The sequence below is a fragment of the Salvelinus alpinus genome, chromosome 20 (assembly GCF_045679555.1).
Source record: "Salvelinus alpinus chromosome 20, SLU_Salpinus.1, whole genome shotgun sequence".
Taxonomy (NCBI): Eukaryota; Metazoa; Chordata; class Actinopteri; order Salmoniformes; family Salmonidae; genus Salvelinus; species Salvelinus alpinus.
The window spans coordinates 44371097-44397116 of NC_092105.1; the positions used below are offsets into that span (position 1 = coordinate 44371097).

Genomic DNA, 26020 nt, shown 5'->3' on the forward strand with positions numbered 1-26020 from the left:
TCCGGCAGAAGGCGCAGGCCGATCGTCACTGCAGTGTGGCCTCGGTCTTTCACCCCGGTGACAGGGTCTGGCTTTCTACGAAGGGCCTGCCCTGCCGGAAGCTGAGCCCGCGGTTTGTGGGGCCGTTCAAAGTCCTGAGGAGAGTCAGTGAGGTGACATACAGATTACAGCTCCCCGTCAATTACCGTATCTCACTATCATTTCATGTATCTCACCTCAGGCCGGTGGCAGCTGGTCCCTTGGCTGGTGCTAGACCCCACGATGCACCTCCCCCTCCCTTGGACATCAAGGGGCCCCCGGCGTTCTCCGTCCGCAGCCTGTTGAACTCACAGCATCATGGGTGGCTTCTCCAGTACCTGGTCGACTGGGAGGGATATGGTCCCGAAGAGCGGTGCTGGGTTCCATAGGCGTCGTCCCGACCGACCAGCACCGCGTCTCCGGGGAGCCCTGCCTCGAGGGGGTGGGTGGGGTACTGTCACACCAGCCTTCGCTTTGGCTCCCCCTCCTGTCCAGCTCAGGCGTTCAGCGTTGCCAGCCTTCTAGCTGCTGCCAAATCTACTGCTGGCAAACGCCCTTCACTCCTCAACCCAAGACCTGTCTCGTCATCATTACACACACCCTGTTCCAATCCCCACTCTATCACTGTATTAATACTCCCTCTGCCATTTGTCTTTGTCGGACATTGTAAATGTTACTTGTTTTCCTGAGAGGAATCTCTCCTATTTCCCGAGTACTTTATATTTTGCACTTTGGGTTCGCTCTCTGACTTTTTGTTTATGAAGATATATTTTGTTTCATCCCGATCTATGGTGCTTAAATACATTTTGTCAATCTAAACCTGCGACTACTCCTCTCGACACCAGTGACTTTCATGAGGACCGCCACAGGAAAAGAAGACCCAGAGTTACCTCTGCTGCAGAGGATAAGTTCATTAGAGTTACCAGCCTCAGAAATTGCAGCCCAAATAAATGCTTCGCAGAGTTCAAATAACAGACACATCTCAACATCAACTGTTCAGAGGTGACTGTGTGAATCAGGCCTTCGTGGTCGAATTGCTGCAAAGAAACCACTTGCTAAAGGACATCAATAAGAAGAAGAGACTTGCTTGGGCCAAGAAACACGAGTAATGGACATTAGACAGGTGAAGATCTGTCCTTTGGTCTGATGAGTCCAAATTTGAGATTTTTAGTTCCAACTGCCGTGTCTTTGTCAGATGCAGAGTAAGTGAATGGATGATATCCGCATGTGTGGTTCCCACCATGAAGCATGGAGGAGGAGGTGTGATGGTGTGGGGGTGCTTTGCTGGTGACATTTAGTGATTTATTTAGAGTTCAATGCACACTTAACCAGCATGGCTACCACAGCATTCTGCAGGGATATGCCATCTGGTTTGCGCTTAGTGGGGCTATAGTTTGTTTTTCAACAGGACAATGGCCCAACACACCTCCAGGCTGTGTAAGGGCTATTTGACCAAGAAGGAGAGTGATGGAGTGCTGCATCAGATGACTTGGCCTCCACAATCACCCGACATCAACCCAATTGAGATGGTTTGGGATGAGTGGGACCGCAGAGTGAAGGAAAAGCAGCCAACAAGTGCTCAGCATATGTGGGAACTCCTTTACTGTTGGAAGAGCATTCGAGGTGAAGCTTGTTGAGAGAATGCCAAGAGTGTGCAAAGCTGTCATCAAGGCAAAGTGTGGCTACCTTGAAGAATCTCAAATCTCAAATATATTTTTATTTGTTTAACACTTTTTTGGTTACTACATGATTACATATGTGTTATTTCATAGTTTTTATGTCTTCACTATTATTCTACAATGTAGAAAATAGTAAACAAATTAAGAAAACCCCTTGAACGAAGGGTGTCCAAACTTTTGACTGCTACTGTATATACATATACATATGCAGTAATTTAAGTAGAACGCTTGAGGGCGACTAGGCACCAGTTCTGAATAAACAAGAACAGAAGATAGCCACGTGTGGTTCAGATGTGAAGGTTCATAGTTGAAATTCGGGAAGATGGTGGAGCACGCAGAAATCCGCATGGTTCACCGTGGTGGCAGCAAAATAAACTTTAGGGAGCCAGTTATTACAAATGATTCCAGGTACGTATGTATTGATTGCAGCAGACATTAGCTAAACCTGAACTAAATATATGTCACAAGTATGGACGCAAAGTGTAGTCATGGTTAGCTACTGTGGCTAGCTAACTTGTTACTGTACAACTAACGTGAGCTAGCTAACATAGCTAATATTCTAACAGTATACATAGCAGTATTCTAAACGTCAGAGAAACAGAATTCTAGAAAGCCACGGATTCAACTAAGGTAACGTTAGCTATCTGGCTACTGTACTATGAATTAACATGTAACGTTAGCTTACTTTACCGGTATGTTTACGTTAGCTAACGTTAAATAGCTAAACCTGTATTTGCTATTTAACTAGCTTGCTAGTTTGTTTATTACGATAAACTATCAGGCATCTTTTTCCCCCACCTTTATTTAACAAGGGAAGTCAGTTAAGAACAAGTTATTATTTACAATGACGGCCTAGGAACAGTGGGTTAACTGCCTTGTTCAGGGGCATAACGACAGATTTTACCTCAGGGGATTCGATCTAGCAACCTTTCTGTTACTGGCCCAACGCTCTAACCACTAGGCTACCTGCCGCCCCAATCTAGCTAACGTTACATTGAATCTGGAATAACCGTAGTCTGTAAACTGATTTCAATCCGGTCGTTTTCGGCAGGTTCCTTTTGTGTGCGGCGGGGGAGTCCGTGAACGTGTACAGTACCAGCACAGAGGAATACGTCCATGATTTGCAGGGACACACTGACCTGGTGACAGGCGTTGTCCTCAACCCTTTAAACCACCTGCAGGTTTGTCAATACAGTTGCTACATATACGTGTCTGCGAACTTTGTCTGATCAGCAACATGTTTATGTCTAAAGAAACATGGTTTGTTGTCGCTCCTATGGTTGGGTGTCTGAGGAGTGTTAGCACATTGCGATGTTTTGAGTGTAGACGTGACATTGTCGCACCCTCTTGCAGGTATACTCGTGTTCAGCAGATGGCACTGTCCGATTGTGGGACTTCACGGATGGCATCCTCATCAAGGTACTGCCACAGCAGCATTCTTTACCAAAGTCAGTTTTAATCACTGCTTCCTGTTTGCTTCATGTGCTTAAATGACTTACTATGATACTTTTCAGACCTTCATTATCGGGTACCCAATCTACTCCATTTACGTCTCTGAAAAACATGGAGGAGTTGTTTTTGTCGTCGTTCCCATGGCAAATTACAAAAGCTCTGGTAAGTATAGTTACACTTTGAAAAGGCTATGTGAACGCTTCCGTACAGCCGTTACACAGTAGGTAATGTAAAGCACAGCACAGAGAATTTTCGACCAACCTTGGCGATACTTCCTCAAATCCCGACTTGGAAGACACCACGTCTTCTAAACTTCCATGTCTAGTTGCAAGGGGTTTGTTAGAATTTAGAAAATGAGCCGTTATTACATTTTAAATCCATTAAGTAATCCAACAATGTGTACGCTGCTATCTTGTCTGTTTCATATCGTCTCTCATTGATTGAGACAGCTGGGTGTCCACCCCAAAGTGCCAAATGTCATGTTGACACTCACCTCGCTCAATGAGAAAATCTGAAGTAGACAAGATGGCAGTGTTTTTTTTAAGTCAAAGGTGATTTCTATGTAATTGCTCAACAAAATGGTGCAAAATGTTGAAGAGGGTGACCTCTGACCCATATGTGGTGTGTCTTCAGAGCTGTTCCAGCTGGTGGCTGTTAATCTGCCCCGCAGTGGGGACCAGGAAGTGGAAGCGCGAGAGCTGTCGGCCGTGCTCTGTGATGTCAGCCCCCACCCTGGGGCTGCCTCCTTTGGCAGAGAGGTACGTGTAGTAGGCCTATACTTCATGTACCAGGTACTCCAGTAGAAAACAAGTCTCTGGCAGCAAACGACTTAGCCAAGGGTAACACTTAAACCATAATGATTGCTTTTGCAGGAGACATTACAACAATCTTTATGCACACTCTTGTCATAGTTTGCACATTGTTGATTTTAGCAAAAGGCTTACATGTTTTATTATCGCCTTCGATATTGACGCCAGGTTTTTACTTGAAACCTTGGGTGTACTCCTTGGAAACAGACAGGCTGAAACGGGGAGGGACCCCCCGAACACCGTTTACAACAATGTGCACTAATGAATATAATGCACCTCTTGTTTCTTCCTCCACTCTTTCTCACAGGGTGAATACGTAGCTGCTGTCAAAGGTTTACAGCTCGAGGTATTTTTCTTCAAAAAGCAGAAGTCGTACAGGTAAACACCATTCTCGCACATCAGGAGGCTGTCCCCTTCAATGACAGTAGGCATGAATGGTAATGTGTGGTTTTGTCTCTCTGGCTAGTGTTTGAGCAACACAAGTCCAACCACGCTGAACGGCAGCTTATCTGTTGGATGAGTGGCCTTTCTGCTTGTCTGTAGTCAGGAGTGGGAGTTCAGCCAGCCCTCCATTGTTTTGAGCTACCCCTTATCTGTAAAAGGGAACTAATAAGTATCATAAGGATTCATTACATTACAGTATTTTTGAGATTGTCCATTTTTGACATTGCCCAAATAACAGTGCTCATGACTTTGTCATAGTACTCATTCAATTGTATTGTTTGTTTCTGTGCCCCACAGGTTTTCCCTGAAGTCAGGGATGAAGAAAGGGGCCAAGAATGCCTTCACCTGTGTTTCGTGCCACCCTAAAGAGGACTGTATTGCCACAGGTCACGCAGATGGCAAGATTCGCATGTGGTGAGTGATGCTCGAAGAACTTAGAGACCATGCCCAAACATGGCCTCACCAAAGACCAAATCTAAGGGGAAACACTTGATTGGCATCACTCACAGTCACTCACTCAATGTTCTTTCCCTGTTTTCATAGGAGAAACTTCAACCAGAAGAAGGAGTACACATACTCCACCTTGCACTGGCACCACAGTGCTGTCAACACACTGTGCTTCACCCCAGAAGGTAATATAACCACTGACCCCATAACTGTTGAATTATACCTAGACATATCATCTCTGATCACTCTATGCCAGGGTTCCCCAATAGGTGGCGGGTGATTTTATTTGCCCCCTCAAGTCTAATCAGCAAAAACAATTATAGATATATATATAATATTACATACAGTTGAAGTCGGAAGTTTACAACACTTAGGTTGGGGTCATTATAACTCATTTTTCAACCACTCCACAAATTTCTTGTTAACAAACTATAGTTTTGGCAAGTCGGTTAGGACATCTACTTTGTGCATGACACAAGTCATTTTTCCAACAATTGTTTAGAAAGATTATTTCACTTATAATTCGCTGTATCACAATTCCAGTGGGTCAGAAATTTACATACACTAAGTTGACTGCCTTTAAACAGTTTGGAAAATTCCAGAAAATTATGTCATGGCTTTAGAAGCTTCTGATAGGCTAATTGACATCATTTTAGTCAATTGGAGGTGTCCCTGTGGATGTATTTCAAGGCCTACCTTTAAGGCCTACCAATTTCCAAACGCCTGAAGGTACCACGTTCATCTGTACAAACAATGTTACGCAAGTATAAACACCATGGGACCACGCAGCCGTCATACCGCTCAGGAAGGAGACGCGTTCTGTCTCTTAGAGATGAACGTTCTTTGGTGCAAAAAGTGCATATCAATCCCAGAACAACAGCAAAGTACCTTGTGAAGATGCTGGAGGAAACGGGTACAAAAGTATCTATATCCACAGTAAAACGAGTCCTATATCGACATAACCTGAAAGGCTGCTCAGCAAGAAAGAAGCCACTGCTCCAAAACCGCCATAAAAAGCCAGACTACGGTTTGCAACTGCACATGGGGACAAAGATCGTACTTTTTGGAGAAATGTCCTCTGGTCTGATGAAACAGAAATAGAACTCTTTGGCCATAATGACCATTATGTTTGGCGGGAAAAAGGGGGAAGCTTGCAAGCCGAAGAACAGCATCCCAACCGTGAAGCATGGGGGTGGCAGCATCATGTTGTGGGGGTGCTTTTCTGCAGGAGGGACTGGTGCACTTCACAAAATAGATGGCATCATGAGGGAGGAAAATTATGTGAATATATTGAAGCAACATCTCAAGACATCCGTCAGGAAGTTAAAGCTTGGTCGCAAATGAGTCTTCCAAATGGACAACGACCCCAAGCATACTTCCAAAGGTGTGGCAAAATGGCTTAAGGACAACAAAGTCAAGGAATTGGGAGTGGCCATCACAAATCCCTGACCTCAATCCTATAGAAAATTTGTGGGCAGAACGGTAAAAGCGTGTGCGAGCAAGGAGGCCTACAAACCTGACTCCGTTACAACAGCTCTGTCAGGAGGAATGGGCCAAAATTCACCCAACTTATTGTGGGAAGCTTGTGGAAGGCTACCCAAAACATTTGACCCAAGTTAAACCTCTTGGAAATAGGGGGCGCTGTTTTCACTTTGGGGAAAAATCGTGCCCAAATTGAACAGCCTCGTACTCTGTTCTAGATCATACAATATGCATATTATTATTACTATTGGATAGAAAACACTCTGAAGTTTCTAAAACGGTTTGAATTATATCTGTGAGTAAAACAGAACTCATTTGGCAGCAAACTTCCAAACAGGAAGTGAAAATTCTGAAAATGGGGCTCTGTGTCAGGGCCTGCCTATTCAATTGCCTTATATTTATGGATCTGTATGCACTTCATACGCCTTCCACTAGATGTCAACAGGCAGTAGAATGTTGAATGGGGTGTCTAGCTTGATGTGAGACCGAATGAGAGCTTTTGGAGTGACAGGTCTGCCCTATTGGCAGTATTCAACTGCGCACCAGGGAACCCCACATTGTCTTCTGAAATGCGTTAGGTATACACAACGAAATGCTCCGGCTCGGACTTTATTGGATACATATGATAAAAACATAAAGATGGATTTTCAACGACGTTTATTGTGAATTTTGGAATTTTTCGTTCCATGCGCCTAGAGTTCTTGGACATGTGTGCTCCACAATGCTAGCCAAAATTGCTAATTCGACAGAAGAAATGGACATTCTAAAAAACAACGATTTTTTTGATCCTCCTCATCAAAAAAGCTGACGAGCATAGCCTAGCCTAACGGGACAGGGATATCATATAATATAATTTTCATGAAATCACAAGTCCAATACAGCAAATGAAAAATAAACATCTTGTGAATCCAGCCATCATTTCCGATTTTTTAAATGTTTTACAGCGAAAACACTATTTCTATTAGCTAACCACAATAGCCAAACACACAACCGCATATTTTCACCATGTTTCCACCGCATAGGTAGCTTTCACAAGACCGACAAAATTAATCACTAACCTTGAACAACTTCATCAGATGACAGTCTTATAACATGTTATACAATACATTTATGTTTTGTTCGAAAATGTGCATATTTGAGGTATAAATCATAGTTTTACATTGCAGCCACCATCAAAAATAGCACCAAAGCAGCCAGAATAATTACAGAGAGCAACGTGAAATACATAAATACTCATCATAAAACATTTATGAAAAATACATGGTGTACAGCAAATGAAAGATAAACATCTTGTGAATCCAGCCAATATTTCCGATTTTTTTAAAGTGTTTTACAGCGAAAACACAATATAGAATTATATTAGCTTACCACAATAGCCAAACACACAAAGGCATTTATTCACCGCAAAGGTAGCTTTCGCAAAAACCAGCAATAGATATAAAATTAATCACTAACCTTTGGACAACTTCATCAGATGACAGTCTTATAACATCATGTTAAACAATACATTTATGTTTTGTTCGATAATGTGCATATTTAGAGCTGCAAATCGTGGTTATACATTGTGAATACGTAGCAACAATTCCCCAGAATGTCCGGAGATATTTTGGACACTCACCTAATCTGACCAAAGAACTCATCATAAACTTTACATAAAAATACTTGTTGTATGGCAAATGAAAGATACACTGGTTCTTAATGCAACTGCTGTGTTAGATTTTTAAAAATAACTTTACCACAACATACAGCTTGGGTTATTGTGAGACAGCGCTCACCAACACAGCGGAGAATAGGCATCAACATATTACACAGAAATACGAAATAACATCATAAATGTAGTTTTTTTTTTTGCTGAGCTTCCATCAGAATGTTGTACAAGGAGTCCTATTTCCAGAATAAATCGTTGTTTGGTTTTAGAATGTCCATTTCTTCTGTCGAATTAGCAACCTTGGCTAGCATTGTGGCGCGAACATTCCCATCCTCTCTTGGCGCAAAGAACGGAAAATTCCAAAAGTCCCAATAAACGTAGAAATAAACTGATAAAACTCGGTTGAAAAATCCTACTTTATGATGTTTTTCTCATATGTATCAAATAAAATCAGAGCCGGAGATATTCGCCGTGTATACCGAACGCTTTTCAGAAGACAATGTCGAGGTCCCCCGCGCGCCGTCGAAGACAAAGAAAATACCGGACCTTTCACTCCAAAAGCTTTTATTCGGCCTCAGATCAAGCTAGACACCCCATTCAACCTTCCACTGCCTGTTGACATCTAGTGGAAGGCGTATGAAGTGCATACATATCGATAAATAAAAGCCAGTTGAATAGGCAGGCCCTGAAACAGCCTCGTTTTCAGATTTTTCACTTCCTGTATGGAAGTTTGCTGCCAAATGAGTTCTGTTTTACTCACAGATATAATTCAAACAGTTTTAGAAACTTCAGAGTGTTTTCTATCCAATAGTAATAATAATATGCATATTGTATGATCTAGAACAGAGTACGAGGCCGTTCAATTTGGGCACGATTTTTCCCCAAAGTGAAAACAGCGCCCTCCTATTGACAAGAAGTTGTTAACTAGGCAAGTCTGTTAAGAACAAATTCTTATTTACAATGACAGCCTAACCCAGACGATGCTGGGCCAATTCTGCGCCGCCCTATGGGACTCCCAATCACGACCTCATGTGATACAGCCTGGATTCGAATCAGGTACTATAGTCTCTTGCACTAAGATGCAGTGCCTTAGACCGCTGCGTCCGTGTGTTAACTGTTTAACAGTACTAAAATGGTAAATATCGGTTGTCGATATCGTTTTTTGGGGGGCACGGAAAATATTGGATATCGGTATCGGCCAAAAATGTCATATCGGTGCATCACTATAATTCGACCATGAAGGCCTGATTTCACGTTCTCCTCTGAACAGTTGATGTTGAGATGTGACTGTTACTTGAACTCTGAAGCATTTATTTGGGCTCCAATCTGAGGCGCAGTTAACTCTAATGAACTTATCCTCTGCAGCAGAGGTAACTCCGGGTCTCCGCCTTTCCTGTGGTGGTCCTCATGAGAGACAGTTTCATCATAGCACTGATGGTTTTTGCGACTGCACTCTTGAACATTCTTGAAATTTTTTGGGATTGACTGACCTTCATGTCTTTAAGTAATGATGGACTGTCGTTTCTCTTTGCTTATTTGAGCTGTTCTTGCCATTATATGGACTTGGTTCTTTACCAAATAGGGCTATCTTCTGTATGCCACCCCTACCTTGTCACAACACTACTGATTGACTCAAACGCATTAAGAAGTAAAGAAATTCCACAAATGTAATTTTAAGAAGGCACACCTGTTAATTGAAATGCATTCCAGGTGACTACCTCATGAAACTGGTTGAGAGAATGCCAAGTGTGCAAAGCTGTCATCAAGGCAAATGGTGGCTACTTTGAAGAATCTCAAATATAAAATATTTTGATTTAACACTTTTGTTTACTACATGATTTCATATGTGTTATTTCATAGTTTTGATGTCTTCACTATTCTACAATGTAGAAAATAGTAAAAAATAAAGAAATCCTTGAATGAGTAGGTGTCCAAACTTTTGATTGGTACTGTGTGTGTGTGTGTGTGTGTGTGTGCGTGCGCACACAGTGCATTTGGAAAGTATTCAGACCATTCCCCTTTTCCACATTTTGTTACATTATAGCCGTATTCTAAAATGGATTACATTATTTTTTTCCCCCTCAAGCTACACACAATACCCCATAATGACAAAGCAAAAACAGGTTTTTAGAAATGTTTGCAAATGTTTTAATAATAAAAACATACCTTATGTAAATAAGTATTCAGACCCTTTGCTATGAGAATCAAAATTGAGCTCTGGTGCTTCCTGTTTCCATTGATCATCCTTGAGCTGTTTCTACAACTTGGAGTCCACCTGTGGTGTATTCAATTACAATTACATTAGTATTCAGACCCTTTACTCTGCACTTACAAGCTTGGCACAACTGTATTTGGGGAGTTTCTCCCATTCCTCTCTGCAGATTCTCTTAAACTCTGTCAGGTTGGATGGGGAGCGTTGCTGCACAGCTATTTTCAGGTCTCTCCAGAGATGTTTCGATCAGGTTCAAGTCCAGGCTCTGGACATCCTGCATTTTCTTGGCTGTTTGCTTATGGTTGTTGTCCTGTTGCAGGTGAACCTTCGCTCTAGTCTTTGCTCCATTCATCTTTCCCTCGATCCTGACTTGTCTCATTTCGCTGAAAAACATCCCCACAGCATGATGCTGCCACCATGCTTCATCGTAGGGGTGGTTTTGGCCAGCTGGGCGTTGCCTGGTTTCCTCCAGATGTGGCGCTTGGCATTCAGGCCAAAGAGTTCAATCTTGGTTTCATCAGACCAGAGAATCTTGTTTCTCATGGTCTGTGAGTCCTTTAAGGTGCCTTTTTTGCAAACTCCCTGACCAAGGCCTTTCTCCCCTGATTGCTCAGTTTGGCCCGGGCGGCCCGCTTTAGGAAGTCTTGGTGGTTCCAAACTTCTTTCATTTTTAAGAATGATGGAGACCACTGTGTTGTTGGGCACCTTCAATGCTGCAGTAATGTTTTGGTACCCTTCCCTAGACGTGTGCCTCGACACATTCCTGTCTCGGAGCTCTACGGACAATTCCTTCGACCTCGTGGCTTGGTTCTTGCTCTGACTTGCACTGTCAACTGTGGGACCTTTTATATAGACCGGTGTGTGCCTTTTTACAAATCATGTCCTATCATTTCAATTTACAACAGGTGGACTCCAATCAAGTTGTAGAAACATCTCAAGGATGGTCAATGGAAACAGGATGCACCTGAGCTCAATTTCGTGTCTCATAGCAAAGGGTCTGAATTTGCAGATTTCTTAGCCTGTTTTTGCTTTGTCATTAATGGGTTAGTGTGTGTAGATGGATGAAAAAATGTAATTTCATACATTTTAGAATAAGGCTAACAACATTATGAAAAGGGGAAGGGTTTTGAATACATACATATTTCGTTGATGGACATAAGACTGTAAAATCAGCAGGAAATGAGCTGAAAGTGATTTTAATTTAGGAAATCTGTTCCCGAGTATTCTGACACATAATGGAGGCATTCTAGCCACTCCCTACTGCTTCAAGGCCCCAAGACACGTCTCTGAACTGTGGGGGACCGAGGCTTCTGCTCCCTTGTGCCTCCTATGAAATGCTCTCCCTGACCATCCGAGAGCCGCTTGATCACTCTGAATGTTTTTAATGGCCTTAACCCACTTCTATATACTCTTTCATAGTCCTAGTCCCAACTTAAAATGTATTTAGTGCCTAGCCCACTAGGGCTATTTTACCTGCCTTGATTCTAAATGTATGTTTATATTTTGAGAACTAATGAAAAGCGCTTTGCAAATTATTATATGTGTTCGTATCCCAATGTAATCAAGGTTTGAAATGATTTGTTTTTGTCATAATTGCGATCAAATTTGGAGTGTACAAATTATTCATGACGTTCCGGGCCCTCGACCATCCACTAAAGAAAAAATCTTCCCGCGACTGAATGTAGTTGGGGACCACTGCTCTATGCCAACTGTTTTCATGGTGGAAGGATTTTTACCAGTGGCGTGACTCTCTTTGCTTCCTTTTCTGTAGGCACTAATCTTCTGAGTGGGGGCATAGAGTCCGTGCTGGTCCAATGGCATTACACACAGGAGAACCAGAAAGACTTATTGCCGCGCCTGGGCGGCGCCATCACACACATCGCCGTGTCACCTGACGGTTCCTTGTTCTGCACCTCGCACTCTGACAACAGTAAGGACTATTACAGCCTGTTACAAGAATTTCACGGTTCATCTCTCCTCCCTCCCTTGAAGTAATCACTGATCTGACATGACTGGATTGGTCATTGCTGTGTGCCGAATCCATGCTTGCACCTATCCAATCATGTTAGATCAGGGATTCTTCAAGGAAGGATGCTTAAATCTGGTCAGGGTCCTTAAGTCTCACACTTACAAGGGACAGTGGCCATATGTATTCATTCTATGTACGTTCCTTTTGTCAACTGCTAGAAAGATTTTAGGAGTATTCAATCTGTAGACCTAACCATTCTCTTTCTTTCTGTTTTTTTCTCCTCCCTTTTTCTCGGCCCCCCTCAAGAGATCACAATCATTCAGAGTTGTGTCAAAGTGTCGGCCATCATCCAGGGGCTGGTTAAAGGCGATGGTGTGTGGACAAACCTAATCATCGACCCGCGCAGTAAAGCTTTGGTGCTTAACGGGAAACCAGGGCACCTGCAGTTCTACTCTCTCCACCGCGACAAGCAACTCTACAACGTATGCACGCCTTTTTATCTACAGGAGCTGTCAATTTAAAACCACCATACACTGTCCTTGTAAACTTGGGCAAGGCAGCTACCTCAGAATGTTCTTGAACTTTGTCACATGACTTGTAGAAATGGAATGACTAGAATGGATATTCAAGTCATTTTATTTCTATGGCCTGAGTCTTGACGGTCTGGCTTCGCTCATTTGTCATGAACAAAAAATGTAACTATTTGATAATGAATGAACTCTTATTGACCAATCAAGTTAATGAAAATGATTTGACTATTTCTCTTCTACCTTCAGTTGGACATAGTACAGCAGGAGTACATCCACGAGGAGGGTCTGGACCAGTTTGAGGTGGTCAATGCGGCATTCGACGCCCGCGGCGACTGGCTTGCTACCGTGGAGGAGAGGAGAAAAAAAGGCGCTGAGCTGGAGATCAATTTGAAGCTGTGGGCGTACGACAAGCTAACTCAGAGGTACTATTTATTTATAAGCCTGGTTGCATGTTGTACATGTCTTCATATCAACATGTTGTGGCATTGTTTTACTCGTCAATAACAGGCCCCTTAGTTATTGCTGTTCACACATTTGGCTGTAACGCTGCTCCATTTGTGATATATTTAAGTATGTGGTTTCCATCTTTCACCCACTCTCCACCCTACCTCGTCCCCCTCTGTAGTTTTGTGCTGAACACCACAGTGACAGCTCCCCACGAGGACCGGATTACAGCCATGTACTTCAGACCCTCCCCAGAGACCACCATGCTGGTGACCACTAGCCTCGATGGCCACTTCAAAGCCTGGCTGCTGGCAGACCACTCAGACACCAAGGGTAAGTAGTCCCGAGGTGGTTCTTTCTATGGGTTTTGATTTTTGGTTTGAGCCTGATGGCCAGGATTTGGCAAGTCTTCCTATATAATAGGTCCTTGAGACCTGCTAGTTATTATTCACCGACACATGATTTGCCCAATCAAGGTACCGATGAGCCAAATCAAACTGGTGCTCTAACGTTCTCCCTGGCTTTTCCTTTCTCTGTATGCGTATGACGACCAGCAGAGGGTTTCTGGGCATGTGACTTTGTGGGTGGGTATCATCTCCTGAAGCCCGGTTGCTGCTCCTTCTCGGCTGACGGCTCCCTTTTGGCCGTGGGCTTCCAGGAGGTGGTGACCGTGTGGAGCCCCGCTTCCTGGGAGCTACTCACCACTCTGTCCCAGCCCCCAGGGGCCATCAGGTCAGAACACACACACACACACACACACACTTACAAACATTCACACACTGATACAAGTATACACAAACACACACGACCATTGAAACGAGCAGACGTTTCAACAACTTTGCTAACAAAAAACGAATGTTAGCAGATATAGCAGTCTGTCAACAAACAAGATGGCCTAACCCTAGAAAAGCCTAGGCCTCGTTGGACCACTAGCATTTTTATTAGTTTATGTACAAACAAAAAAACACACACGCCACAATTCAAGTGTTAAAAACTATTAAATAAACACCATAGCAAAGTTCATTCGTTAAGGGCAAGTCTTAAGGAACAGTATGCATTTCAAAAGGACAGAGTGGCATAATGTATTCATAATGAGTCCAAATATATTACTATGCTTTGGAGTGTTCCAGTGCACACCGGGAGCGCATGAAATCGTGGTAATTCTGCCAAAAAGTTAGGTTTTGAAATAGAGCTCAAGGGGTCATTTGTACGAGTTGTTTGGCAAGGAGAGGTGATTTCAGAAATGGCAGAACCTGCTCTTTCTGATACAGTATAGTCTTACCTGCTTTTGACTCTCTTATAAATCATGTCCCTTTTTGCTGCTGCAATTCATGTCTATTCCAAGCTGTGCTGTTCATCAGATTCTTCATATACAGTTGAATATATTCTTTCCCATTAGACTATTGTCAATTTAATCTTGTCTGTAGGCTAACTCTGTGTGAAATTTAGTTTCGATATAGTTTAGGTTTAGTGTCAACGGGCCATCAGCTGGACAGGCTGACTACCAGTGAAATAACTGGCTGTAAATCACATGTCTTCTTAAAACTGCTTATAACACATTCTGTTCGTGATATTACAATTCTAACAACGACTGTGTGTTATATAGACTTAGGAGAAGTCAAGGACAGGAGGACATGACTTTAAAAAATGGCTGCGTTATTAAAAAAGTTAGTCCATTTTGAGTCAATTAAACTCTTGACTCTCCTAGTGTTAAACCAACAGTTATGACTCGTGATATGAACTTAGGTTCACATTCCCGTTGTTTACTTGTGTAACACCCTCTGTGGTACTTACAGTTCCTTCAGAAAGTATTCATACCCCTTTACCATTTCCACATTTTGTGCTACAGGCTGAATTAAAAATTGATTAAATTGCGATTTTGTGTCACTGGCCTACACACAATAGCCCATAATGTGTAATTGTGTTTTTACAAATGAATCAAATGACAAAGTTCAATGTCTTGAGGCAAAGCATTTAATTCCTTTATGGCAGCCTAAAGTTCAGGAGTACACATTTGCTTAACTCAAATAAGTTGCATGGACTCACTGTGTGCAATAATAGTATGCAACAAGATTTTTGAATGACTACCTCATCTCTACACCACACATACAATTAAGGTCCCTCTGTCGAGCAGTGAATTTCAAACACAGATTCAACCACAAAGACCAGGGATGTTTTCCAATGCCTCGCAAAGAAGGGCACCTATTGTTAAAAGAAAGAGGGGGAAAAAACATATTGAATATCCTTTTGAACATGATGAAGTTATTAATTACACTTTGGATGGTATATCAATACACCCAGTCACTACAAAGATACAGGCGTCCTTCCTAACTCAGTTGCCGGAGAGAAAGGAAACCGCTCAGGGATTTCACCATGAGGCCAATGATGACTTTAGTTAGAGTTTAATAGCGGCGATGGGAAAAAACTGAGGATGGATCAACAACATTGTACAGTCGTGGCCAAAAGTTTTGAGAAGGGTGACACAGATACTCATTTTCACAAAGTCTGCTGCTTCAGTGTCTTAAGATATTTTTGTCAGATGTTACTATGGAATACTGAAGTATAATTACAAGCATTTCATAAGTGTCAAAGGCTTTTATTGACAATTATATATAGTTGATGCAAAGAGTAAATATTTGCAGTGTTGACCCTTCTTTTTCAAGACCTCTGCAATCCGCCCTGGCATGCTGTCAATTAACTTCTGGGCCACATCCTGACTGATGGCAGTCCATTCTTGCATAATCAATGCTTGGAGTTTGTAATTTGTGGGTTTTTGTTTGTCCACCCGCCTCTTGAGGATTGGCCACAAGTTCTCAATGGGATTACGGTCTGGGGAGTTTCCTGGCCATGGACCCAAAATATCGATGTTTTGTTCCCCGAGCCACTTAATTATCACTTTTGCCTTATGGCAAGGTGCTCTATCATGCTGGAAAAGGCATTGTTCGTCACCAAACTGTTCCTGGATGGTTGGGAGAAGTTGCTCTCGGAGGATGTGTTAGTACCATTCTTTATTCATGGCTGTGTTCTTAGGCAAAATTGTGAGTGAACCCACTCCCTTGGCTGAGAAGCAACCCCACACATGAATGGTCTCAGGATGCTTTACTGTTGGCATGACACAGGACTGATGGTAGCGCTCACCTTGTCTTCTCCGTACAAGCTTTTTTCCGGATGCCCCAAACAATCGGAAAGGGAATTCATCAGAGAAAATGACTTTACCCCAGTCCTCACCAGTCCAATCCCTGTACCCTATGCAGAATATCCATCTGTCCCTGATGTTTTTCCTGGAGAGAAGTGGCTTCTTTGCTGCCCTTCTTGACACCAGGCCATCCTCCAAAAGTCTTTGCCTCACTGTGCGTGCAGATGCACTCACACCCGCCTGCTGCCATTCCTGAGCAAACTCTGTACTTCTGGTGCCCCGATCCCGCAGCTGAATCAACTTTAGGAGACGGTTCTGGCGCTTGCTGGACTTTCTTGGGCGCCCTGAAGCCTTCACAACAATTGAACCGCTCTCCTTGAAGTTCTTGATGATCTGATAAATGGTTGATTTAGGTGCAATATCCTTGCCTGTGAAGCCCTTTTTGTGCAAAGCAATGATGACGGCACATGTTTCCTTGCAGGTAACCATGGTTGACAGAGGAAAAACAATGATTCCTAGCACCACCCTCCTTTTGAAGCTTCCAGTCTGTTATTCGAACTCAATCAGCATGACAGAGTGATCTCCAGACTTGTCCTCGTCAACACTCACACCTGTGTTAACGAGAGAATCACTGACATGATATCATTTGTGGCAGGGCTGAAATGCAGTGGAAAGGTTTTTGAGGGATTCAGTTAATTTGCATGGCAAAGAGGGACTTTGCAATTAATTGCAATTCATCTGATCACTTCATAACATTCTGGAGTATATGCAAATTGCCATCATACAAACTGAGGCAGCAGACTTTGTGAAAATTTATATTTGTGTCATTCTCAACTTTTGGCCACGGCTGTAGTTACTCTACAATACTAACCTAATTGACAGAGTGAAAAGAAGGAAGCAAGTCTAGAATATTAATATTCCAGAACATGCATCCTGTTTGCAACAAGGCACTAAAGTAAAACTGCAAAAAAATTGACAAAGCAATGAACTTTATGTGCTGAATAAAAAGTGTTATTTTTGGGGCAAATCTAACAAAACACATCACTGAGTTTCACTCTTCATATTTTCAAGCATGGTGGCTGCATCGTGTAATGGGTATGCTTTTCATCAGCAAGGACTCTTGAGTTTTCTAGTAAAAAAATGGTCTGCTTTCCAACAAACGCTAGGAGACATTCCCCTTTTTAGCAGGACAATAACCTAGAACACAAGAGTAAATATACACTGGAATTGCTTACCAAGATGACATTGAATGTCCGTGAGTGGCCTAGTTACAGTTTTGACTTAAATTGGCTAGAAAATCTATGGCAAGACTTAGCTGAAAATGGCTGTCTAGCAATGTTTAACAACCAACTTGACAGAGCTTGAAGAATTTTGAAAAGAATGTGCAAATATTGTACAATCCAGGTGTGCAAAGCTCTTAGACCTAGCCAGAAAGACACACACAGCTGTAATCGCTGCCAAGGGTGTTTGTAACATGTATTGACTCGGGTGTGAATACTTATGTAAATGAGATTTCTGTATTTCATTTTCAATAAATGTGCAAAGATTTCTAAACATATTTTCACTTTGTCAATATGGGCCATTGAGTGTAGATGGGTGAAAAAAAGATTGAATCCATTTAGAATTCAGGCTGTAACAACAATGTGGAATAAGTCGAGGGGTATGAATACTTTCTGGAGGAACTGTAAGTCTGTAATATTTGTACAAAACGAGTGCACTTCATGGCAACAGATCGGGAACTTACAAAAAAACAAGTCATATTGGCCAGCCATGTCAACTTGGAAGACAGAGCCTGCTGCGCAACGTTAAGTGTCGGCCTCTACTACAATATCTTGCCAAGTCAGCCCCCTCCCCCTCCTTAGGTCAGTGAGTGCAGACAATTTGTATTTGGTGTTGTCTTATTCAATTGCATGCCAAAGCTTCTTAGCTGCAGCCTGCAAATGACTACAAACTGGTCTTGGTGCTGGTATTCAGCATACAGTGATAGTCAACTATACATCACTCTCAATTATTTTACAACTTTTACCTAAAATGAGGATGTAATTTGCTCCCTTTCTGATTTTCTCTATTTTTGCATAATTTTGATACTGAATTATCAGCTCTTCAACCAAAACCTAATATTAGATAAAGGGAACCTGAGTTTACAAATAACAAATCAAAATTGATACTTATTTTATACTGAACAAAAATATAAATGCAACATGCAACAATTGCAATGATTTTACTGAGTTACGGTTCATATAAGGAAATCAGTTAATTAAATTCATTAGGCCCTAATCTATGGATTTCACATGACTGGGCAGGAACGTAGCCACCGGTGGGCCTGAGAGGGCATGGGCCCACAAACTTGGGAGCCAGGCCCAGCCAATCAGAATAAGTTTGACAATCCCGCAGGTGAAGAAGCCATATGTGGAGGTCCTGGGCTGGCATGGGCACACCTGGTTGTGAGGCCGGTTGGACATATTGCCAAATTCTCTAAAATGACATTGGAGGCGGCTTAGGGTAGAGAAATGAATATAACATTCTCTGGCAACAGCTCTGATGGACATTCCTGCAGTCAGTATGCCAATTGCTCGCTCCCTCAACTTGAGACGTCTGTGGCATTGTGTTGTGACAACTGCACATTTTAGTGGCCTTTTATTGTCCCCAGCACAGGGTGCATCTGTGTAATGATCGTGCTGTTTAATCAGCTTCTTGTTATGCCACACCTGTCAGGTGGATGTATTATCTTGGCAAAGGAGAAATGTTCACTAACAGGGATATAAGCACAGTTGTGCAACCAACATTGAGAAGCTTTTTGTGCATATGGAAAAATTCTGGGATCTTTTTCAGCTCATGAAACATGGGACCAACACTTTACATGTTGCGTTTATATATATATATATATATTTTTTTTTTTGTGTGTTTTTTTTGTTTTTTTTACCCCCTTTTCTCCCCAATTTTCGTGGTATCCAATCGCATCGCTACAACTCCCGTACGGGCTCGGGAGAGACGAAGGTCGAAAGCCATGCGTCCTCCGAAGCACAACCCAACCAAGCCGCACTACTTCTTAACACAGCGCGCCTCCAACCCGGAAGCCAGCCGCACCAATGCGTCGGAGGAAACACCGTGCACCTGGCCCCCTCGGTTAGCGCGCACTGCGCCCGGCCCGCCACAGGAGTCGCTGGAGCGCGATGAGACAAGGATATCCCTACCGGACAAACCCTCCCTATCCCGGACGACGCTAGGCCAATTGTGCGTCACCCCACGGACCTCCCGGTCGCGGCCGGCTGCGACAGAGCCTGGGCGCGAACCCAGAGACTCTGGTGGCGCAGCTAGCGCTGCGATGCAGTGCCCTAGCCCACTGCGCCACCCGGGAGGCCTCGTTTATATTTTTGTTCAGTGTGTTTATTTATTAAAATAAGTTATGCAACACCCAATTCCACTGTGTGAAAGTAATTTCCCCCTTACACTCAATAAGTGGTTGTGCAACCTTTTGCTGCAATGACTGCAACAAAATGCTTCCTGTAGTTGTTGATCAGTCTCTCACATTGCTGTGGAGGAATTTTGGCCCACTCTTGCTTACAGAACTTCTTTAACTCTGTGACATTTGTGGGTTTTCAAGCCTGAACTGTTAATTTCAAGTCCTGCCACTAGATCTCAATTGGGATTAGGTCTGGACTTTGACTAGGCCATTCCAAAACTTTAAATTTGTTGCTTTTTAACCATTTTCATGTAGACGTGATTGTGTGTTTTGGATCATTGTCTTGCTGCATTACCCAGCTGTGCTTCAGCTCACTGTTGGATGGCCTGACATTCTCCTGTGGAGTTCTCTGATACAGAGCGGAATTCATGGTTTCTTCTATTAAGGCAAGTCGTCCAAGTCCGGAGGTAGCAAAGCATCCCCAAAACATCACACTTCCACCACCATGCTTGACCGTTGCTATGAGGTTCGTACTGTAGAATGCGGTGTTTGGTTTTCGCCAGACATAATGGGACCCATCTCTTCCAAAAAAGTTGACTCAAGTTTGCCAAAAAGCAACTGGCTGATGGCTGATCATCAAGACTCTTGGAAGAATGTTCTATGATGACAGATGAGTCAAAAGTATAACTTTTTGGTTGACATGGGTACGATTATGCCTGGCGAAAACCAAACACCGCATTCCACAGTAAGAACCTTATACCAACAGTCAAGCACCAAATAAAGTTGTTGGTCAAATACACATGTTTAGCAGATGTTATTGTAGGTGTAGCAAAATGCTTGTGGCAGCTCTGCATTGTGGTGGTAGTGTGATGTTTTGGGGATGCTTTGCTTCCTCGGGACTTGGACGACTTGCCTTAATAGAAGGAACCCTGAATTCTGCTCTGTATCAGAGAATTCTACAGGAGAATGTCAGGCCTTCCGTCTGTGAGCTGAAGCTGATTTTCAAATCATGTAGACTTCCATCATGATGGAAAACACACAAGTCTACATGATTTGAAAATGGCTAAAACACCATTTTGAAGTTTTGGAATGGCCTAGTCAGTCAAGACCTAATCCCAATTGAGATGATGTGGCAGGACTTGAAACAAGCAGTTTATGCTTGAAAACCCACAAATGTCGCTGAGTTAAAGAAGTTCTGCATGGAAGAGTGGGCCAAAATCTATCTGATAACATTCAGTATGCAAAAGTAGAGAATTAGAAAAGGGGGCAAGTACTTTCTCACAGCACTGAATAGGGATATCTCTGCCTCGTATGTGCTCAGAGGGATGTAGGCAATTGCTGGTACAGATGGCTGTGGAAGTCAAGCACTGGGACTCTGCACTGTTATTCCAGCTGCTCATAGTCCGTTGTGTAACCACCTATGGATTTTTCTGTTTGGTGTTTACATGTGGTCTGAACTGAAATGATTTCAGGTGACTGCATTTGTAGTTGGGGCTCTGGTGTGGAAAAGCTTCTTGCCACTAATCCTGTGAAATATGTTTTTAGGGTGGGTGGTGGTATGGTCAGGTGGACTTTGACAGTACGGTAAGAGACGGGTGACATGGTTTGAAGGTTAACAGACTCTTTTGATCCAACAGGGACCTTTGTTTTGGACGGTTAAGCTGTTCCAAGTACCTGTTGGGGACCAGCACCAAGAACCAACTCTGCTGCTGGAACCTCCTCACCTGCTCACGTAAGACAGTGGCCCTCTGACGTGTGTGTGCTCGTGTGCATCTGTCCTATAAGCAACACATCATGACTAAAAAAATAAAACAAATCTGTTCAATCCGTAAACGTTTCTCTTTCTACATCTGTTTCTCTCTTTCCTTCTCTCAGTGGAGTGGAGTACTCCCATGGACGTAAGCCTGCTCCAGACTGACCCGCTGTCTGAGAACATCGCTGCCTTCTGCAGTCAATCTGGCAGCTCTGACTGTGAGTGCTACCTAGTTTCTGGTTCTAGCTGCCAGTACCAACATAACTATTTTGCCTCGTTTGGTTTAGATTACGTTTGCCGGGCCCAAAGCGTAGCTAATTGCACATGGCAGGGTCCCCTTAGGTATTGTATAATATGTGCTGTAGCCTTGTCGTACGGTAGACCCAACCAAGTCTAAATAGGTTAAATGGACTTCACTCCTCAATATGCCCTCTGCTCCCACCAGTGTTTGTGTTCAAGCCCAGCGAGCCACGGCCCCTCTACTCCCAGAAGGCTTTGTGCACGGGCAAGGTGCAGCATGGAGTCTTCGCGCCGCGCGACCAGATGCTGGAGAGCTGCGAGGAGCGTACCCAGTGGCTCAACAGATCCCAGCTCTACTTCTTCACCCAACACATGGTGAATATATATATATATATACATATAATACACACGGTCTCCAGACTCATGGTGTCCTCTCCTCGTCTCCTTTCCTTTGTCACCGCTAGTAAATGAAACGACTGGACACACCACATGTTTGAAGTTCCTCCAAACTACTGAATTACATTGAAAGTAAGGAAACTGTTCATCTGGGGTGTAGGAGCATGCTTGAGTTTGACTTCTTATTCCACTGGCAGGTAACTAACCACAGAATTTCTGTCTGACATCCGTTTGTAGGATTTGTTGACTTTTAGCACCAAGACTGAAGAGGACAGACTGTTGGCATCCAGTAAACAGGTACAATCCCACTTTGTTCCAAAAGTGGTCATTCATTTTAGTCTTCTTTTTTTTTCTGTGACAATGTATAGCATTCTCTGTGTCAGTTCTGACTCTTTGTTTTCGGTGTGTTTTTCAGCTCATGGTAGACGACAGTGTTGCCGTGACGCCGTTCTACCTGTTGTTAGGGAAACACAGACGGCAGCAACTGGAGAAACAGGAAGCGCTGACCAATCCCATGGCAGAAAGGACTCAGCTCCCACAGGGTTCCATTGCCATCAAGGAGGTGTGTGTGTGTGTGTGTGTGTGTGTGTGTGTGTGTGTGTGTGTGTGTGTGTGTGTGTGTGTGTGTGTGTGTGTGTGTGTGTGTGTGTGTGTGTGTGTGTGTGTGTGCATGCAATGTTCACTGGCTGTTAATTTGCTGACCTGTAAATAAGCCTTGTGTTTCTACATTCTGCAGTGTTGGTCCTCAAAGTTCATGTTTAGCTTTGCTAGAATGCTTAAAAAATGCATGTGCCAAGTATTTGTATACTTCCAAGCAGTGAACTACTGAATATACTGAGCTCACTTTAGATGCTAGGTGAGACGAATTGGTCTGCAAACATTCCTAGAGTGTATCAGAAAGTTAGTCAATAAATGTTTTATTGGCTGATAATTGTAAAGGTAAACAGGGAACACTTACTTGATTCTCTCAAGAACCCAGCTTAACTTTTTAGACCAGGTTATTGAGCATTGCCCTGAAGGGCATAGTCAGTGAGCAATACGCATCAGGACCTCTGCATAACTCACTCCTCTCTCGCTCTCTCTCCCTCAGCTGCTGCACACCCCAGCCCACGTCCTGCCTTCAGCCTCGTTCCTCTGCGCCATGTTTGTCCGCTCCCTGCTCATCTCCAGCTCCTCTGCCGGGTGAGTCCAGTAACTAGTAGTTTGTTTATTGTTCCAGACAAGATCATGTTTTGTGGCATACAGTAATTTTTAAAAAATTAAAACAGAATATGTTGACATAGAATCACAATGAGTAGGTTAATCTACATTCCCCTGAAAACAATGGAGAGGTCAAAGTAGTATGGTGACGATGACCTTACACCCTAGCACAGTGTTTTCCATCCCTAGTCTTCGAGTAGCCCCAACAGTACACACTTTATCAGTGTGTGTGTGTGTCAGGATGTAAGTATGAGTGTGTGGGTAGAGTTCTGTTCGTGGACTCCCCCGGGTCATTGTTTTTAAGTAAGAATTTGTTCTGTCAATATAATCTTAAACCTAAAAGGTTATATACAGTGCGTTTGGAAAGTATTCAGACCCCTTGACTTTTTCTACATTTTGTTACGTTACAGCCTTGTTCTAAAATTGATCTACAATCTACACACAATACTCCATAATGACAAAGCAAAACATTTTTTATTAAAAATTGAAAAAACTTGTGAGATTTCAGATCCTTTACTCAGTACTTTGTTGTAGCACCTTTGGCAGCAAATACAGCCTTGATTCTTCTTGGGTATGACGCTACAAGCTTGGCACACCTGTATTTGGGGAGTTTCTGCAGATCCTCTCAAGCTCTGTCAGGTTAGAGGGGGAGCGTTGCTGCACAGCTATTTTCAAGTCTCTCCAGAGATGTTCGATCAGGTTCAAGTCCGGGCTCTGGCTGCACCACTCAAGGACATTCAGAGAATTGTCCCGAAGCCAATCCTGCGTTTTCTTGGCTGTGTGCTTAGGGTTGTTGTCCTGTTGCAAGGTGAATCTTCGCCCCAGTCTGGGGTCCTGAGCGCTCTGGAGCAGGTTTTCATCAAGGATCTCTGTACTTTGCTCCGTTCATCTTTCCTTCGATCCTGACTAGTCTCCCAGTCCATGCTGCTTTAAAACATCCCCACAGCATGATGCTGCCATCACCATGCTTCACCGTAGGGATGGTGCCAGGTTTCTTCCAGACATTATGCTTGGCATTCAGGCAAAATAGTTCAATCTTGGTTTCATCAGACCAGATAATCTTGTTTCTCATGATCTGAGATCTGTCATGTGCCTTTTACTGAGGAGTGGCTTCCGTCTGGCCACTCTACCATAAAGGCCTGATTGGTGGAGTGCTGCAGAGATGGTTGTCCTTCTGGTAGGTTCTCCCATCTCCACAGAGTAACTCTTGAGCTCTGTCAGTGACCATCGGGTTCTTTGTCACTTCCCCGACCAAGGCCTTTCTCCCCCTATTTATTGCTCAGTTTGGCCGGGCAGCCAGCTCTAGGAAGTGTTTTGGTGGGTCCAAACTTCCATTTAAGAATGATGGAGGCGACTGTGTCCTTAGAAATGTTTTGGTACCCTTCCCCAGATCTGTGCCTCGACACAATCCTGTCTCTGAGCTCTATGGACAATTCCTTCAACCTCATGTCTTGTTTTTTGCTCTGACATGCACTGTCAACTGTGGAACCTTTATATAGACAGGTTTGTGCCTTTTCGAATTATCTCCAATTGAATTTACCACAGGTGGACTAGAAACATCTCAAGGATGATCACTGGAAACAGGATGCACCTTGATCTAAATTGAGTCATAGCAAAGGGTTTGAATACTTATGTAAATAAGGTATCTTTTATTTTTTATAAATTTGCAAACATTTCTAAAAACCTGTTTTTCGCTTTGTCATCATGGGGTATTGTGTGTAGATTGCTGAGGATTTAATATATATTTTTAGAATGTTACGTTAGTCTCAATGTGGAAAAGTCGAGGGGTCTTAATACTTTCCGAAGGCACTGTAGGTACAGTAACAAATGCTACATCTCACTTCCGTGAGAAAGCGGCTGATATGCGCTTTGGGTCAGAAAATTCCCCCCATATGCTAGACGGTACTATGGAAAATCACATTTTATGTTGACTGTTTTAATATTTTGGAATACTTGCTTGGTCATGTTTGGTCACAAGCCCTGCGCTGAGGGCTCTCACCCCACTTACACGTGTTTTTTTTGTTGTAAATTGCTGAAGAGAGGAAAAAGAACATGAAGAAGAGGAAATGGAGAGAGAGAAAGAGGAAGAGGACTCCGAAGGGGAAGCAGACCCCCGTCTGGGGGAATCGGCAGCATGCGGCCCACCCGAGGAGTTTGGGGCACCAGCTCTCACCAAAGCCCAGGAGAGGGAACTGAGGAAAGTTAAAACATTTGACCACAGCTGGCTCAGCAGCCTCCTGGACTGTTAAGCGTGACCAAGCCCAAACACACACACTTTTCCAAAGGGTGTATTTTCATGTAATAAAATATATTTCTGTTTTCAAATGTGCCGTATCATGCTTGTTTCTGGCATTGCCCCAAGAATGTTTCAATTTTGCTGGATTAAAACAACAATTTTAAAGTAAAAAAATATCACTTTGTATTATGTCTAGCTCCGTACATTAGTTTGTTTTGCAGAGTGATTCACTTATCAAAGTCCATCTAGTGCAATCAATTGTATTCATACTTTGTGTCAAGGTTGCTGCCATATACATTTTCCAGTTTGCCTATACAGTGCATTCATGGATGTACCCTTCATGGGTGGATGTACATGTCATGGGGTCTGGTAGCCTAGCAGTTAAGAGCAGAACGGTCGCTAGTTCCAATCCCCGAGCCGACTGTGAAAAGTCTGTGCCCTAGAGCAAGGCACTTAACCCAAATTGCTCCGATAAGTGCCTGCTAAATGACTGTAAATGTACGGTGACTTCAGAAAGTATTC

At 43.2% G+C, this 26020-nt stretch overlaps 1 protein-coding gene across 2 annotated transcripts; it reads left to right on the top strand.

The window, feature by feature from the left end:
• The first annotated feature begins 1954 nt into the window (after positions 1 to 1954).
• On the top strand, positions 1955 to 25672 carry LOC139546960 (WD repeat-containing protein 75-like). Of its 2 annotated transcripts, none has more exons than XM_071355956.1 (20): positions 1955 to 2105; positions 2749 to 2878; positions 3051 to 3116; positions 3212 to 3311; positions 3783 to 3907; positions 4266 to 4336; positions 4700 to 4816; positions 4946 to 5034; positions 11963 to 12121; positions 12467 to 12642; positions 12937 to 13112; positions 13316 to 13467; positions 13689 to 13866; positions 21311 to 21405; positions 21549 to 21644; positions 21872 to 22041; positions 22300 to 22359; positions 22478 to 22624; positions 23153 to 23244; positions 25301 to 25672. In XM_071355956.1, exons 1-20 carry the CDS (start codon positions 2020 to 2022, stop codon positions 25509 to 25511), a joined length of 2496 nt encoding a protein of 831 aa, XP_071212057.1. In that variant the 5' UTR covers positions 1955 to 2019; the 3' UTR covers positions 25512 to 25672. The 2 variants fall into 2 exon arrangements, with proteins under 2 accessions (XP_071212057.1, XP_071212059.1); XM_071355958.1 differs by having other exon boundaries at positions 13692 to 13866.
• Positions 25673 to 26020: the final 348 nt, after the last annotated feature.